Source organism: Lepidochelys kempii, chromosome 9 (genome assembly GCF_965140285.1).
Source record: "Lepidochelys kempii isolate rLepKem1 chromosome 9, rLepKem1.hap1, whole genome shotgun sequence".
Classification (NCBI taxonomy): Eukaryota; Metazoa; Chordata; order Testudines; family Cheloniidae; genus Lepidochelys; species Lepidochelys kempii.
Window position 1 is genome coordinate 9,782,656 of NC_136388.1, and position 18,471 is coordinate 9,801,126.

Consider the following 18,471-nt stretch of genomic DNA (forward strand, 5'->3'; position numbering starts at 1 on the left):
ATCTTTCTCTGAAGCAGTATAGTATTGGCCACTGTCAGAGACTCTGTCCAACTAGACCGGGGGTGTCAAACTAATTTTTTGCTGGGAGCAGGAGCAAAAATTCACTGATAAGCAAATTTTGCAGTCTTGTGCAATTGCATAATGTGTCTCATTAGTGAAGTTAAATACTGTGTTTAAAGAAAATGTGTTCACTTAGAATTCATAAATAAGACTTTTTTTCATTCTTCCCCCTTTCCTCTGGGGGAATTTCTCTCTTTTCCTACCCTCTTTTAGGAAATCCTGTTCTTTGGAGGCAGGAGGTACTAGGGAGTGAAGTGGAGAAGATGCCATGTCCCTGAGCCCAATGCTAAGGTCTGAGAGAGATGGATAGAGAAAAGGAAGGCGAGGCTAGAAAAGAACTTCTCTGTGCCAGGCTTTGTGGTGTTACCTGTGCCCTCCTGCTCCTCCCAAGCAGTGGCTGTTTGCACAGGCATCTGTGTGGTCAGGCATGAGTTTCCTCCTTAGTGGCTCCCTCTAGGCTAGATTGCCTTTCATTTCAGAGGAAGTTGCAAGCTGAAGAACAGGGTTCTTGGCGCCACATGAAACTTGAATAGGGGTGTCAAGAATTGGGGCGAATAGGTGAATTGTCTAGAATAGGGGTGTCAAACAGTCCACAAGAGATTTGTTTCAGAATGGTCAGTGTTATGCATAAACATCTATCTAGGTTCTTATATCATGCTCATCACATAAATTTTTGATCAAAGGGAGTGGTCTGCAAAGATCTGAGTTTGTACTTTTCTCCTTATCCAGAGGCTGATAGAATTTATTAGAACATTCAGTCTATTCATTTGTTTCACTTTTCATTGTCTTTTTTTATTTCAACAATGATAGCAGATAGACTTTTGTTTAACTGACTTCATGTTACTAGAATGTTCCCTTCAAGTTGTGGTAGAGGCATGTTAGCTAACCTGAATTGGGGTAGCAAGTACTCTATCTGTCTCTAGTTAAATACAGGAAAGGCTATAGGGTTCCGTAGCCTCTCTCTTGAGCATTTTAAAAGAAGTCTCTTGAAACTCAGGTTCTCGAAATACTTTTAAAAAGTGAACAGGAGTACTTGTGGCACCTTAGAGACCAACAAATTTATTAGAGCATAAGCTTTTGTGGGCTACAGCCCACTTCATCGGATGCATAGAATGAAACATATAGTAAGAAGATAAAAAACACATACAGAGAAGGTGGAAGTTGCCATACAAACTGTGAGAGGCTAATTAATTAAGATGAGCTATTATCAGCAGGAGAAAAAAACTTCTGTAGTGATGATCAAGATGGCCCATTTAGATAGATGACAAGAAAGTGCGAGGATACTTAATATGGGGAAATAAATGCAATGATCCAGCCACTCCCAGTCTCTGTTCAAACCGAAGTTAAAGCTGACAAAGGAGGTGCTGTCATAGTCATGAATAAGTTGGAATATGAACAAGAGGCTGCTAGGCAGCTCTCTAACTCCACATTCTACAGGCCATTATCCTCTGATCCCAATGAGGATTACCAAAAGAAACTACACTATCTGCTCAAGAAAATCCTTGAAAAAGCATAGGAACAGATCTGTGCAGACACATGCCTAGAACCCCAAGCAGGGGTATTCTGTTTGTTACCCAAGATCCATAAACCTGGAAATCCTGGACACCACATCATCTCAAGCATTGGCACCCTGACAGCACAGGATTGTCTGGCTATGTAGACTCCCTCCTCAGGCCCTATGCTACCAGCACTCCTAGCTATCGTCGAGACACCACTGACTCCCTGAGGAAACTACAATCCATCGGTGATCTTCCAGAAAACACCATCCTAGCCACTATGGATGTAGAAGCCCTCTACACCAACATTCCACACAAAGATGGACTACAAGCTATTGGGAACAGTATCTCTGATAAGGTCACAGCAAACCTGGTGGCTGACCTTTGTGACTTTGTCCTCACCCACAACTGTTTCACATTTGGGGACAATATATACCTTCAAGTCAGCAGCACTGCTATGGGTACCCACATGGCCCCACAGTATGCCAACATTTTTATGGCTGACTTAGAACAACACTTCTTTAGCTCTCATCCCCTAATGCCCCTACTCTACTTGCACTACACTGATGACGTCTTCATCATCTGGACCCATGGAAAAGAAGCCCTTGAGGAATTCCACCGTGATTTCAACAATTTCCATCCCACCACCAACCTCAGCCTGGTCCAGTCCACACAAGAGATCCACTTCCTGGACACTACAGTGCTAATAAGCGATGGTCACATAAACACCACCCTATACCGGAAACCTACTGACCGCTATTCCTACCTGCATGCCTCCAGCTTTCACCCTGACCACACCACACGATCCATCGTCTACAGCCAAGCTCTGCGATACAACCGCATTTGCTCCAACCCCTCAGACAGAGACAAACACCTACGCCCAAGAAAGAAAATAACAGAACGCCACTAGCTGTCACTTCAGCCCCCAACTAAAACCTTTCCAGCGCATCCTCAAAGATCTACAACCTATCCTGAAAAATGATCCCTCACTCTCACAGATCTTGGGAGACAGACCAGTCTTCGCTTACAGACAGCCCCCCAACCTGAAGCAAATACTCTCCAGCAACCACACAACAAAAACACTAACCCAGGAACCTATCCTTGCAACAAAGCCCGATGCCAACTCTGTCCACATGTTTATTCAAGTGACACCATCATAGGACCTAATCACATTAGCCACGCCATCAGGGGCTTGTTCACCTGCACATCTACCAATGTGATATATGCCATCTTGTGCCAGCAATGCCCCTCTGCCATGTACATTGGCCAAACGGGACAATCTCTACGCAAAAGAATAAATGGACACAAATCTGACATCAGGAATCCATAACATTCAAAAACCAGCAGGAGAACACTTCAACCTCTTTGGCCTCTCAGTAAAAGACACACATTGAATCTATTTCCCTATGTTAAGTATCCTCACACCTTCTTGTCAACTGTCTAAATGGGCCATCTTGATTATCACTACAAAAGTGTTTTTTCTTCTGCTCATAATAGCTCATCTTAATTAATTAGCCTCTTACAGTTTGTATGGCAACTTCCACCTTCTCTGTACGTGTGTGTGTGTGTGTCTGTATATATCGTTTTACTATATGTTCCATTCTTTGCATCCGATGAAGTGGGCTGTAGCCCACGAAAGCTTATGCTCTAATAAATTTGTTAGTCTCTAAGGTGCCACAAGTACTCCTGTTCGTTTTGCAGATACACACTAACACGGCTGCTACTCTGAAACCTTTTTAAACCTTTCACACTGACCCTGGTATGTCTACACAGTGTAAAAAAAACCAAACACCCAAAAAACAAAACCACTACAGCAAGTCTCCGAGCCGTCTCAACTTAAGCTGGCAGGGCTTATGTTGCATGGCTAAAAATAGAAGTGTAGACATTCAGGCTCCAACTCAAGCCCAAATGTCTGTACTGCTATTTTTAGCCCCTTAGCCCAAGCCCCATGAGCTCCATTTTGACCTGGGTTCTGAGATTCACTGCTGCAGGTCTTTTTTTGCTGGGTAAGTTTTGTAACCGTATCGCTGTATTGGTTTAGGCAAGTTGCTTAAGTTTTTTTTTAGTCTGTTTCTGCTTCTATAAAATAGAGACAATACCTACTTCATGGAACTGTTGTGGGGATTATATAGTTATTGTTAAGGTCTTTAAAAACAAAAAGCACTATATAAATGTTTGAAGATGTTTCATTTTTCAATTTTCAGCTTTCACTATTTTTAAATGCTAGTATTATCTGAATTGAAGTTGCAGATTAGTCTGTCAACATCTGGTGGGGGGTTTTTTGCATGAGGAATATGAGTTTCCCAAATTACAGCAGACTTTAAATTTTATGCATTTCAGTTACCTTTCTTTGGCGCACATAACATTCAAAATTGCTCTTGCTTTAAGCAGAGAACTTGATATCTTCTAGGCAAGATAGGTTTTAAAAGATCAGCCTTTTAAATAGGAACTGCATGTGCACATGTTGTTATGCCATCATCACTACAGCTTATTGCATATTGAGATGATATTGTAAATGTTAACATTTTCTGGATGGTTTGTGTGATGATTTAGTTGATAGTTTTGCCATTACATGGAATACGTGATAGTTTTGCCATTACATGGTATACATGGAGTACGAGGTACCCTTCCATTGTGCAGCCAGAAGGGGTTGAGAATACTGAGGACACTGCTAACTTCTTCAAGTAAAGATTATGGGCACACAGTGTTGTTGATGTGCACTCGTAGGAAAGCAGCCACAATGTTTTATAGGAAAGTATCTATTTATACCTGTCCAGTTGTATATATTATAATTTGCCTAAAAAATATGTCCACGTGTAATTTTTTTTAAAAAAAAGCATCTTTTCATATAACCGATTGTAAGAAAAACAAGGTATGTATTAAGTATAAAGAGCATAAGTTGCAGTCTGACTGTTTTAATTTTTGTTAGGGAGAGTTTAATATATTGTGAAGGTTGTAATGGAATTTGGAGGTACTTGTATTTTTTTCCAGTAACCAGTGTTCGTCTCAGTATTGTCTTTTTTCTAACTTTCCTAGAACAAGTTGAAATCGTCACAGAAAGATAAAGTTCGTCAGTTTATGATCTTCACTCAATCTAGTGAAAAGACTGCAGTGAGTTGTCTATCTCAAAATGACTGGAAGTTAGATGTTGCAACAGACAATTTTTTCCAAAATCCTGAACTTTATATACGAGAGAGCGTTAAAGGATCATTGGACAGAAAGAAGTTAGAACAACTATATAACAGATACAAAGGTGAGTGCAGTGAGTTCTAACAATTATGCTTTTTAGATTATTTTATTTGCAGCCGCTAATTTGTAGATTCCACATGCATCGTATGTTTATAACTGGGCTACTCTACTTAAATTTAAACTGATCTGTACACACTAACTTTTGTATAACTAATAATACAAGCCCAGTCTAGAAAAGCAGAGATACCATTTATGTAAAGCCCCAGTACTGCAAACACACACATACTTAACTTCATGAACTATTGACTTAAGCATGTGTGTAAGTCTTTGCAAGATTGGGGCTTAAACTTAGAACTTCATGTAGTGTTACTCACGTGACCCCTTGATATCCAGGCTTCTTTAGATTGATTGGTGTCAGAAGTGCTCATCATGGGCAAGCAAGTAGCCAGCAGAGAGGGGGTACAAGAGCTAAAGTTCCCTGCAATGCCATGTCCGGACGCGAGGGGGTGCTCTAGAGGTGAGGACACATGTTTATATGAGATTCCAGAAGAAGGATTTGGAACCCCACTGTCTGAAAAAAGCAGGAGATACCAACTTTGTTTTAAGGCAAAGTGTAGAGGAACAGACGAAGAGTCTTTTTCTTTTTCTCTTCTGGGACAATGGAGTATATAGTCTGCATGCTGGCGACCCAATAGGAGCAGATGCATGCTCTTTTGTTGTACCTACTATAAGGGCAGCAACAACAGCAAGAGGCTGGTCAGGCTCAGCAAGAACATTTCCTGCAATGCCTAGAAAAGCAGACCCCGGGACATGAATGGTTTGGGGAGAAGAGAATTCTGCCAGACTGGTACTAGGCCTGGCAAAGTTGGGCCCAGATGTTGACCTGGAGGGATTTTTGCACACATTTGAGAGGGTAGCGACCGCAGCAGATAGCCCCATTCTTCTCAGGAGAAGCTCAGGCGGCCTACTAAGCTTTGTTTGACAGCAGGTACAGTCATACAAAATAGTAAAAGATATTCTGGATAAACTGGGTCTGGGCCCAGAAGTGTACCACAACATGTTTAGGACAGAGCCTCTCCCCTGAGGGTGCACCTTAGAGTGGCAGCATATTTATGCAACACATTAGTTGCATCCTGATACAAACTCATTAGACAAAGTGATGGACCCTGTACTTGTAGAAGAGTTCCTAAGGATCTTGTCTGCGGGGGCCCATAGTTGACTCCAAAAGTTTCGGCCAACTTCTGCTAATGAGGCCATGGTGAGTCCAGAGACCTATGTGGTAGGTGATAATGCTGAACCATCTGAAAAAAGGCATAGCTCAAAGGGACTGTTCTGATGGAAGCCATGTGAGAGAACCCTGACTCTAGGATGGCATGGGAGATGCATGGAGAGAGAAATTCATAGACAATTCTGTACTTAAGAAACTGGAGGAGGTAGCAGCACTCAGAAGAATCCAGTTTTGTGTTTCTGGTGTGGCCAACTGGCTGATATACCGAAGGCTTGTCCAGTCACGGAAGGCGGCTTGAGATGTTCCCTCAGTAGGGGGCACACTTCAGCCTCCCAGGTAACTGCTGAAGTGGCTGGACAGGAAATGAGAGGACTGATTGAGTCTGGGTGCAGACAGAGAAGAATAGTCTCCTCATAGTGAGAATAGATGGGCGTTTGTCAGTGAAAGTTTCATGTGTACCTGGAAGACATGGGTCTACCTGACGATAGAGACAGAACTACAAGGTTGGAGGAGTAAGCTGAGTGTCAGCATTGTAAGATCATAGAATCATAGAATATCAGGGTTGGAAGGGACCTCAGGAGGTCATCTAGTCCAACCCCCTGCTCAAAAGCAGGACCCATCCCCAATTAAATCATCCCAGCCAGGGCTTTGTCAAGCCTGACCTTAAAAACTTCTAAGGAAGGAGATTCCACCACCTCCCTAGGCAACACATTCCAGCGTTTCACCACCCTCCCAGTGAAAAAGTTTTTCCTAATATCCAACCTAAACCTCCGCCACTGCAACTTGAGACCATTACTCCTTGTCTTGTCCTCTTCCACCACTGAGAATAGTCTAGAACCATCCTCTCTGGAACCACCTCTCAGGTAGTTGAAAGCAGCTATCAAATCCCCCCTCATTCTTCTCTTCCGCAGACTAAACAATCCCAGTTCCCTCAGCCTCTCCTCATAAGTCAGGTGTTCCAGACCCCTAATCATTTTTGTTGCCCTTCGCTGGACTCTCTCCAATTTATCCACATCCTTCTTGTAGTGTGGGGCCCAAAACTGGACACAGTACTCCAGATGAGGCCTCACCAATGTCGAATAGAGGGGGACGATCACGTCCCTCGATCTGCTCGCTATGCCCCTACTTATACATCCCAAAATGCCATTGGCCTTCTTGGCAACAAGGGCACACTGCTGGCTCATATCCAGCTTCTCGTCCACTGTCACCCCTAGGTCCTTCTCCGCAGAACTGCTGCCTAGCCATTCGGTCCCTAGTCTGTAGCTGTGCATTGGGTTCTTCCGTGCTAACTGCAGGACCCTGCACTTATCCTTATTGAACCTCATCAGATTTCTTTTGGCCCAAACCTCCAGTTTGTCTAGGTCCCTCTGTATCCTATCCCTGCCCTCCAGCATATCTACCACTCCTCCCAGTTTAGTATCGTCCGCAAATCTGCTGAGAGTGCAATTCACACCATCCTCCAGATCATTTATGAAGATATTGAACAAAACCGGCCCCAGGACCGACCCCTGGGGCACTCCACTTGACATCGGCTGCCAACTAGACATGGAGCCATTGATCACTACCCGTTGAGCCCGAAAATCTAGCCAACTTTCTACCCACCTTATAGTGCATTCATCCAGCCCATACTTCTTTAACTTGCTGACAAGAATACTGTGGGAGACCGTGTCAAAAGCTTTGCTAAAGTCAAGATACAATACATCCACTGCTTTCCCTTCATCCACAGAACCAGTAATCTCATCATAGAAGGCGATTAGATTAGTCAGGCATGACCTTCCCTTGGTGAATCCATGCTGACTGTTCCTGATCACTTTCCTCTCATGTAAGTGCTTCAGGATTGATTCTTTGAGGACTTGCTCCATGATTTTTCCGGGGACTGAGGTGAGGCTGACTGGCCTGTAGTTCCCAGGATCCGCCTTCTTCCCTTTTTTAAAGATTGGCACTACATTAGCCTTTTTCCAGTCATCCGGGACTTCCCCCGTTCACCACGAGTTTTCAAAGATAATGGCCAATGGTTCTGCAATCACAGCCTCCAGTTCCTTTAGCACTCTCGGATGCAGCTCATCCGGCCCCATGGACTTGTGCACGTCCAGCTTTTCTAAATAGTCCCTAACCACCTCTTTCTCCACAGAGGGCTGGCCATCTATTCCCCATGTTGTGATGCCCAGCACAGCAGTCTGGGAGCTGACCTTGTTTGTGAAGACAGAGGCAAAAAAAGCATTGAGTACATTAGCTTTTTCCACATCCTCCGTCACTAGGTTGCCTCCCTCATTCATTAAGGGGCCCACACTTTCCTTGGCTTTCTTCTTGTTGCCAACATACCTGAAGAAACCCTTCTTGTTACTCTTGACATCTCTCGCTAGCTGCAGCTCCAGATGCGATTTGGCCCTCCTAATTTCATTCATACATGCCCGAGCAATATTTTTATACTCTTCCCTGGTCATATGTCCAACCTTCCACCTCTCCTGGTCCATAATTGAGGGTAGAGACTGGCTTAATCTCCCAGCCCTATTACGAGAAAGAGTACTGCTTGGATCTGTTGACCGTAATATGACCGTCACCTAGATGTGGGGTATTGGGCTGCACGGCCCAGTGGCAAGGGTGAGGAGTCGATGGGCTGTGGGGAGCTGAGAGGAGACATCAAGACTCTGAGAGGAGACATCAAGTCAATTACAAGCCCTGGCAACTCAGTTATGAGGCAAACTGGAAGCATCATGACAGAGAATAATAGAGAAGGCTGTAAAACAAGAGCGAGAACTGGTTTGGACAAGACTGGCATATGAAAAGAACTAGCTGTACTGTATATCATGGAAGCATGTGACAGTGGGGCCTCAATCTCTGGGAGTCAAGAGCAGGACCATGCAAGGGAGAGATCAAATTGGGCAAATTTGTGGGAATCGGATGTTCTGAGTGAGGAGACGGGAGAAGCTGCCCTGGTCATGGACTCTGATCTGCCACGTCACAGGCAATACAGGAGGCCGGAGCAGCCATGGAAAGAATACAGTTTCAGTAATTCCAAGGTAGGTTAGCCACTGCTGAAGAAGCCTTGCAAATACATGTGCAAGATAAAGAATACTGGAAGGAATGTTATCAAGATGTGCTCGATGACCAAAACACTTTGTTCATCTGGATGCATGACTTGGAAGAAGAGCTGGAATGACTGCAAGGCCAAATACAGTAACACGGACAGAATACCTGGACAGGTACTGCCTCGGGGCGGGGAGTGGGTAGGTGATAGGGGTTAAGTCCCATCACCAGCCAGGCAAGGGAAGGCATCCAACTAGTTATGCTTTGAATCTTGGGAGTAACTAATTGCCTCCTGGATAGTGGAGGCAGAGTTAAGCCATACAAGTACACTGAGGGAGCTCATTTTTTTTTTTTTGGAGAGACTCCAGAGAAGGCAGATCTCTCTCTGATGGAGAGATACCCTGGAGTAGGGCTTAACAGGACAGATACAACAAGGGACCTGTAAGGAACCCTGAAGGGGGTGGAGGGGCTGTTAATTTGAAGACTTATTTGAATCTTTATTTGGATTTATTCTTGCTACTCCAGAAGACGTCTAGACTTTAACCTGGCTTGGTCAGAGGGTCAAGCCACAAAATACCCCAAGGAGGAGTTGGGAGTGATCAATGCAGCTGAAAAGTAGCCAACAGAGGGAGGGAAAGAGACAAAGTCTCCTGCAACTCTGTGTCTGGGCAATAGGCGGGCACCCTAGAGGTGAGCGCGCACGTCCACAGGGCACTTGCACTGCTCTTGCCTATGCTTAGTGTTCCACATTTTCAGTTTTTATTTGTTTTAAAAAAAAAAAAAATCTGGGAATTTTTCAGTGTTTATTTTCCAACATCAAAACCGGGATGAAATTGGGTTAAAAATAGGGAGGGGAAAAAGAAAATAACTTGTAGCATACACATTTTACTACAGTATAAATGAAACTTTTTTTTAAACAAACAAAGGTATATTTTGTCTCTCTGAGCTAGTAGTTTTTCCAGAAATCCTGGCTTGTGTACGCTCGCATAATTTTCTTCAAAGTATCCTCACTCATGTTGAGCCTCTTGTTGTTGTCTTGGAGGTAATCCAACTTTGAAAATAAGTGCTCTGCCTCAGTAGATCCAGGGGGTGCGCTCTGCTGAAGTTAGGAAGTGTGTCTTGATGATTGTTCCAAAAAGCCAGCACACTGAGTTTCATGTTGTCAGGGTTAGGCAAGTTCATGTAAGTAGTAAATTCCCTTTTCAGATTTGAAATTTCATCTTTAGTGGCAAATGGTTGAAACACTTTGATATAAGGGTTATAGTCTGCTACAAAATTCACCTTGAGGACGGGGTGCAATACCTGGCTGACATTTCAAGAAGAATCTTGAGCACCAAACACTTCAGGATTCAGATTACGGACCACGGTCATCTCCCATTTCTCGATGAGTGTTGTGTTGAAGATTTTGAATGTATTTTATTTCTTGTATTCTGGGATGGGAAGGATTTCCAGAAACAGCTGGGTTTTCTCATCGTATGTGTCTCCTGCAGCTTTTGTGCTCAGTTCAGATGAGATTTTAGTTGTCAGGATCTGGTAAACATCTGTATTGGCAAACGTGTTAGCAGTAGTCAGAGAAAACTCCAGTGTTTTCTGTGTGACAGTGATTCCAAGTTTTCAGCAATGAACATTACTGAAAACTTTGTGCGCAGAATCTGGTGGTTGTTTGGGTTATTTGACAGTCTCTTCAGAGTTTCTGCTTTAGAGCCAACAAAATCAAGATGTTCTAGGAGACACATTAGCACAGTCCTCACATTAGTTACATGACAGGCAGCAAAACACAAGCTCATCCACCAATGTGGCACAACAAGGGTAGATAATGGGCAGCTGGCTTTGCACTCATCTCGCACTGCATAAAACAAATCCTTCAACTTGTTCACGTACTTGAAAACAGCCCCGAATCCAGTGATGCAAGATTTAATGTCTTTCACTTCTTCTGTAGCAGTAGCTGCTGACAATGCAACATTAATCAGATGAGCAGGACAGGTAATACATAGCAACTCCTGTTTCTGATTGAGTTTAATCTCCCATGCAGACTTAGCCATGTAGGAAGTAGAATCTGTGTTAGTTGTGGCCACATTTTCCCAAATTAGTTGGTACATCTCAAACATGTTGACAAAATAGCTGGCAGCAGAGCGGATGAATGTCACATCAGCACAAAACAATGCAAGTTTATTTGCTTTGAAATAAAAAAATGAAAACAAAAGGCCAAGAAGCATGTGATCCAAAGCATCAGGAGACTTGTAAAAAATCAGACTAGTCACCCCGTTTCCATCAATTCATTCAAACAGTTTAGATACTAAAGCATCATCATGTTCTTTCAGATACTTACAAGTGAGGTTGTCTGCATTAGGAAGGGGTTTTGCAGCTGGACTGTATTGTCATGCAAAGTCACCAATAGGCCCCTCTGCTATTAACAGTGATTGTCCGGCAAAACAAAGAGCACACACAAATTCATCGACACAATCATCCTATGTCCTCTCTTTCATTAAAGCTCAGATGAAAGCTCCTGATATTAACTGTTTATCCCGAAGCTCACTTTATTCTTTAAGCTTCTTGTGTCGCTTGCTTTCAACATGCTCCTTTAGTGGGTCAGTGCGAGCACTGACCTCAGTGCTGCAGTACTTGTAGTGCAATGCATCCTCTTTGCTCCCGTCTTTACTTTTATTGAACATTTCTAAGCATTGGTTTTCTTGTTGGTTTTCAGGCATAGATTTGCATTTTTGCCCCATATTTACCTTTTTACCTTACCTATCTGTAATCCCCAAGGAGCTTGTCTAGGTTCCTGTGGTTCTGTATGCTGGTAGTTCAGGGAGAGGCACACTGTTCCTGGTAGGAAGGGGGAACCAAGGGCAGACTCGGAGTCTGCTAGGGAACCAAGAGGGAGAGAGGAGAGACACTATTTAGAAAAGGAGGCCCAGTTGGTTTGTGGAAGGATTGCAGATGTGCCTGCTCAGAGGAAGGGGCAGAGTGAAATGATTGACAAAAGAAGGCCTGAGAAGAAGAGCTAGCCTGACCAATAGGGTGTGAGATGCTGTCTCTGGGAGCCCCCTGGAGGGGAAAAAAGCTATTTTGGAGCTAGCCACAGCAAGGGCATGACTGACTGTGTGGGGATATGGAAGAACCCAGGCCCATTTATCCAAACCTGTAAGGAGATTTCAGAGTAGCAGCCGTGTTAGTCTGTATTCGCAAAAAGAAAAGGAGGACTTGTGGCACCTTAGAGACTAACCTAGTCTCTAAGGTGCCACAAGTCCTCCTTTTCTTTTTGTAAGGAGATTGGCACTAAAGGCGGTATCCAGGTGGATAGGGGGCATTATATATCTTTATCTGTGGAGGATTGATTGCTTAAGTCAGTGCCACACTAAATGGATATAAAGAAATAGGCGGGCCGCAGGTCCTTGTGAGCCAGTTGTGGTGCGATATTAACATTGCTTGATTTTTTCAACTTCCACTGTGTGTGTGTTCTGTTTTTTTTACACTGTGGAACTGCTTCAGTCTCAGAGTTGAAGGACAGAGCAATCATATAAAGCTTTTGTGTTTAACAAAAATAAGTACCTGAAAAAAGACTGAATGGATTAATAAATGGGTGTAAATCAGTAAAAACTGAACTCCTTTAATTAAAAAAAGTAGTAATTTATCAGTGAAAATTAATGAAAATGCAGAACACTATCCGTTCAGTGGATACAGAGAGAGGATTTCACTGTACAGAGCATTCATTCCAATAACTGCCACAAGCCTTAATGTTTTCTTACAAATTGAATCTGAAGTATATATTTTTAAAAAGTGGTTAAATATCCTCTTTTAATGTGGCTTATTCCAGAGGTGATTTTGTGCATGTTTGTGTGTGTTTGTTCATGTGTGAAGGAAATTACTTCAAAATCATGGAAGATTTAATGTTTGTTTTTAATCTTTATGATTGTATTCCAAAGATCCTCAAGATGAAAATAAAATTGGCATAGATGGTATACAGCAATTTTGTGATGACCTAGCACTTGACCCAGCCAGTATTAGCGTACTGATCATTGCATGGAAATTCAGAGCTGCAACACAGTGTGAGTTCTCAAAGCTGGAATTTATGGATGGGATGACAGAATTAGGGTAAGTATGCAACAGGTAAAAGAAACTTAGCAGTGTAACACACTGGAGAAAGCTGGAACGAAAAGAAAAAGTCTGCTTTTAGCAATTCAGAACTGAATTATGTCTTCTCAAAATTTGTCTAGTATCTGCCTTCTATGAATATAGAAATACATCTTCTATAAATTTGGCAGAAGTTATAAGCGAACCCAAATAAAGGGCAAAATGCTGCTCGCTTTAAACATGCGAATAGTCCCATTGGCTACAACAAAACGAGTGAGTAAAAGAAGGATTTGGCCCAAAGGCCAAAATGTTTAGGGCCGTTTATCTAAGAATGTAATTTATTTGCCCTACATGAGAGCTCTAGTTTTTGTTTTCTAGGAACATTGTGACAGACCTTTAATTATTCTAGATTATATATATATAATCTGATTATCAACCAGCTTCTTCACATGCCAATGTGAAGAAACATTTTTTTTAAAAAGCAGCTGAAATTGTTACAGACTTGCTGAAATTAGTTTACATAATCCTTCTGTATTAAAGCAACTAAGGATTGTCCATAGTAGATAAGGTTTTAAAAATAAATTTAGCATGTTATTTTGACAAAATGAATAATACACAGAAAAACTTGCTTTTTAAAATACAGATGTGACAGCATAGAAAAACTAAAGGCCCAGATTCCTAAAATGGAACAAGAATTAAAAGAGCCAGGAAGATTTAAGGATTTTTATCAGTTTACTTTCAACTTTGCAAAGAATCCTGGACAGAAAGGTTTAGGTATGTATTCTTAATTGTAAACACTTCTGATATAGTTACTAGTAACTGTCTCTAATACTTACCGTAGTAAGTGAAACTATTATTATGATCCAGTTAGACTAGCCATGGGATAAAAATATACTTCACTGTGGTAAAAGATAAATATCAGGACTAAATTGAAGGTCAGTGCTAGATTTTCAAATTCATAGAAATTTTCTGCAGCCTTATGAACTGAATGTTTCAATTTAACATGTGAGGGTGCATTCTTCCCTTCAGAGTACAGTATGTGCAAAATTCCATTAAAGTTAACACATTATGATTTCATAATAAAAATATAATTAAAACTTTTAGAATTTGCAACCATGAGCAATAGGAAAAAAAATATAAAGCCTAACTTTCACTTGTAAGTGTGTGTTTGCATATAGGTACAGACTTGCACAAAGTCTCTCATACCACCAAAAAAACATGTAAATCTCTTTGCAAACTACAATTCAGGTATCGCCAAGTAATTTCCACATATCAGGCATGATTAGATTTTCATCTCATTGCATCTACAGTCAAGATCTTAAGCACAATTCAGGGCCTGCTGGATCTATAGTTTTTCTCTTTGGAGAAAGATTGCAAAATGACAACAAATTCCAGAATATAATACCCAATGACACACACAAATTATGATTTCTATAATTTTATTTCATTGCTTCCCCCTTGATAGTCATTGCATCGTGTGTCCGAGTGAAGGGGAAGAACTACTCACTAGGAAAAAGTCATTGGAGGGGGGAAAAAGGTGTAGTTTGTTACTAATAATTAAATGAAATACTTTTATGATTCTGCATGAATAGTTAAGGGAATGCAAAAGCTAGATTCTAACAGCAGTATTAACTGGGCCAGGATGCACATCCTGTATGTTTTATTATATGCATTTATGCCATTGCAGTGTAGCTACTCATTTAATCAGAAAGTCTGGAATAGAAATAGGCCATATGTACAGTGCAGTTAAGGTTCCAAAAGCGACTCATATTTCCTGATTTTCTTTCATTTGAACTGTTTAATGTTAAACAATGGGGAAAAAAAATTTTTTTCATTTAATGGGGGAATTAGGGCAATGAAAAATCTGCAGCTATTTTATTTGCTGCTTGCAAACTTTTATTAATTTCACCAGAGAAAGTTTCTTGAACCCACAAATGTGCACAGTACTTTACATTTGTGCATGGTGAAAATATGTTTACGCTCTACTGTATGTGATAAATCTGCAGTTTGCACCTGGACCAATCTTCGTTAGATCAAAACCAAATATTAATAAATTAGCAATGTCTGTTCTCCATGAGGATACTTTCTGTGTCAATCTTCAAACTTCTCCTGTACTCTCAGTAGGCCTGGCTGGGTATTTTAAGTTAGAGTGGGGTAAGTGGTTTTCACTACACACAGACCTGTTGATGTAAGTAACACGGTTGTATAGATGTATAGGCTGAGTCTTACTGCCATGTGGAGTCCCTTGCAGAATTGGGGTTGTACATGGAAAGTTTCAACCTTAACAGTGAATTTACAGAAGAGTATAAGTGTGTGTGAGAGAGATAATATGGAAATAGTTTTGCAACCTCAACCATAACAATAGCTTCTGATTACCATGGTGATGTTTAGTATTTATATAATAGTTTCAATTTTCAAATAGCTTTTCAAATGTTAACTCGTTAATACTCCGTAACATCCTTGTGAGATAGTTATTGCCTTATATAAATAATTTTGAAACAGAGCCATAGAAGTCAAGTGATTTTTCTCAAAGCTTCAGAACACACATGTTAGAGCTGGGGGTGTATCATAGGAGTTCATGACTTCCAGTTTTGTGCTTAAACCACAGCTCTGATTTCCTCTGTAGTTTCTTTTCTTGTTGGCTTATTTCCATATAGTACTGAGAATATACAGAACAATCAATTAAACATCCCAGGAACGATAGATAATTTGTTTTTGAGACCTCAGTGAAAATGATTAAGCAAGAAAAATAATCCTTTTTCATTTTCCTTCCGCCTTCTTATAGCTTCTTCAGGGAGGCCAGCCTCTAAAAATGACATAAAAAGAAGATATAGAAAAATATAACTTTTAGATTTGTATGTTAATACCTGTAGTAATTATTTATTTGTATTACAGTAGTTCTCTATGTAATAAATAGCTCTGAAGATCAGGCTATGGGGGGAAGCCTTTTGATTAAAATGCAGTCTCAGCATGTTTTCCCTTTTCCTGCTCACTGTATTGGGAGTTATCACCCTCCCATTAAAAAGATTTCATGGTAACTGTTTACTAGAGGTAAAGTGATACATGAACAGACACATGCTTCTAAAGCTTTTAGTTTTCTAACCAGGGTATGGCAGACATGTCTGGAAGGGGTTTGAATCTCTTTGCTTTGATTGTATGCATTGGGAGAAAAATTGGAGTTTACTATCTTAAAACAAAATCTATAAATGTGTGTAGTATGGAGGAATAGAAGAGACCCATCAACTGTTACTGATTGCTGCTATAGAAATTCAGTGTCTGAAAGCTTGCTTTCTAATAGGTTCCGTGTCCTTGAATGACACTTTCAATATGTTTGGCCCTCCAAATTTACCTTCCTTAAAGGTAAATACATATCTAGTGGAATCCCTTTAGGAAACTTAAAATATGTTGTGAAGTGTTTTGATAAACTGCTGCTCGAGCTAGCTGTTTGTCATGGAACCTAGATTAGCTGTTGATTGCATCTAATTTATTTCCAACAATTTTTCTGAGGTGTTGCATGATGTGTATTATGCAAGTCACTCCAAATGAGTGCCAGTAAAACTCTCCCCTCATGTATTCAGTTTATGCCACAAATATATAATATTTCTAAAAGCTTTTAGTTAAATTAGTGGCATAAACAAAATACATGGGAGTGTGGTATAAAGGTTTGATTATTTGCACTTATTTGGACTGACTTGCATTATTTGTTTGTGGCTTCAAAATTCATGAGTGTTGCAACCATTTTAAATGCTCATGCCAGTAAAATCTAAAACTCTTTATTGTTCATTTTCATCCTCTTACTATAGGCAGGGCTGGTGGCACTGCTTAGTATTAATTTTCCCATGTATAAGATATTACTGTAAGTTGCTTATAACTTTGCCAAACTTTAACTGTTGGCTAAAATGTTTTATGGTAGGGGTGGGGCTCAGACTGAATATTTTTGGAAAATTTCAGCCCAAAACAATTCAATTGTTTCTGAGAACAGGGCTAGGAAAAAATACATTGTTTCCCCCGTGTTTAAAATTTGGTGACCTTTTCTTTGAAAAGCTTTAGAGCCCCTGTGCTTTGGAGCAGGGACTCAACATTTGGCAAGGGTGGTTGTCCTTTGTGTCAGGAGTATGCCTCTGGCCATCCCAGTGAAAATCTGCCTAAATTTGACTACTTTATAAGTAAAGCTATGAATCTGTCACGGAATTAATGGATTCTATGACTTTCCGGGACCTCCAGGACTTCTGCAGTGGGCCAGCTGCACCGGCTGTTGCTGGGGCAGTCTCAGGCCACTGTGGGCCTCCCTCCCTCCCTCCCCCCCCTCCCCCCCCTCAGCAGCAGCAGGAGTTTGTGTGTGGGAGGGGGCTCAGGGCTGGGGCAGGGGGTTGGGGCGTGGGAGGGGGTAAGGGCTCCGGGCAGTGTTCAGGGGGGCTCCCTGGAAGCAGGGACGTCCCTCAGTTTCTGGGCGGAGGCGAGGCCAGGCAGCTCTGTATGCTGCCTCCGCCCACAGGCGCTGCCCCTGCAGCTCTCACTGGCCGCGGTTCCTGGCCAATGGGAGGTGTGGAGCCGGTGCTTGGGGCGGGGGCAGCATGCGGAGCCCCTGTGGCCATCCCTTTGCCTAGGAGCTGAGGGACATGTTGCTGCTTCCAGGGAGCCGCATGGAGCCAGGCCACCAACTCCCCTTCCCCCAGCAACAGCAGGGGTCCTGGGCCGCGTCCCCCCCAAGCACCCAGCATTTAGTCAGGGATATATAGTACAAGTCATGGACAGGTCATGGGCTGTGAATTTTTGTTTGCTGCCCATGACCTGTCCATGACTTTTTTACTAAAAATACGTGTGACTAAAATGTAGCCTTAGTTATAAGCTTTTAAAAAATTAGTTTTTTTATGCTCAGTAGAGACTTCCTATATTTTTGCAGCTTAATTCCCCAAGGAATCCATCCACACTGGACATGTGCCGCCAAGAGCTGAGCAGGACTTTCCCTGTAATTGCAGCCCTGAGCTGCTGTGGGCTGTGCTGGTCCAGATGTGCTCTCTGAACTGAGAGCAGGGAGACTCGCTACTGTGCTCTTGTTGAGATAGGACCTCCAATTGGGATAGACAATATGGAGGAGGAAGCTGCCTGATTCAAATGCAGAGGAGACAAGAACTGGGAGAGTGCAGAGCAGGCTGGGGCAAGGAGCCTGTGGGGTTCCTTAAATAAGGACTCCACTTCTTGGACACTTTATTTTTGGAATATCCAACTTAAATGGCTTCCTGTAGAAACTTCTAATTTGTTTTAATGTATTGTCCAATAAATACCAGGTTATTAGATTGCAAAATTATGTAGCCATTATTTTCATTTACATTATCAGCTTCTAGGTTTCCTGACACTGCATGTGTACACGTCTGGAAATGTTTAATCTGTCTACAT

General features: G+C 41.9%; 1 protein-coding gene across 1 annotated transcript in view; it reads left to right on the forward strand.

Moving 5' to 3' along the window:
• The window catches only part of DCUN1D1 (defective in cullin neddylation 1 domain containing 1), a 36,694-nt gene that overhangs the window by 9,740 nt on the left and 8,483 nt on the right, over positions 1-18,471 (forward strand). The window contains exons 2-4 of the mRNA XM_073359276.2: positions 4,593-4,809; positions 12,927-13,095; positions 13,718-13,848. Of these exons, the coding sequence (XP_073215377.1) occupies positions 4,593-4,809; positions 12,927-13,095; positions 13,718-13,848 (517 nt within the window). The remainder of the gene's footprint in view (positions 1-4,592; positions 4,810-12,926; positions 13,096-13,717; positions 13,849-18,471) is intronic.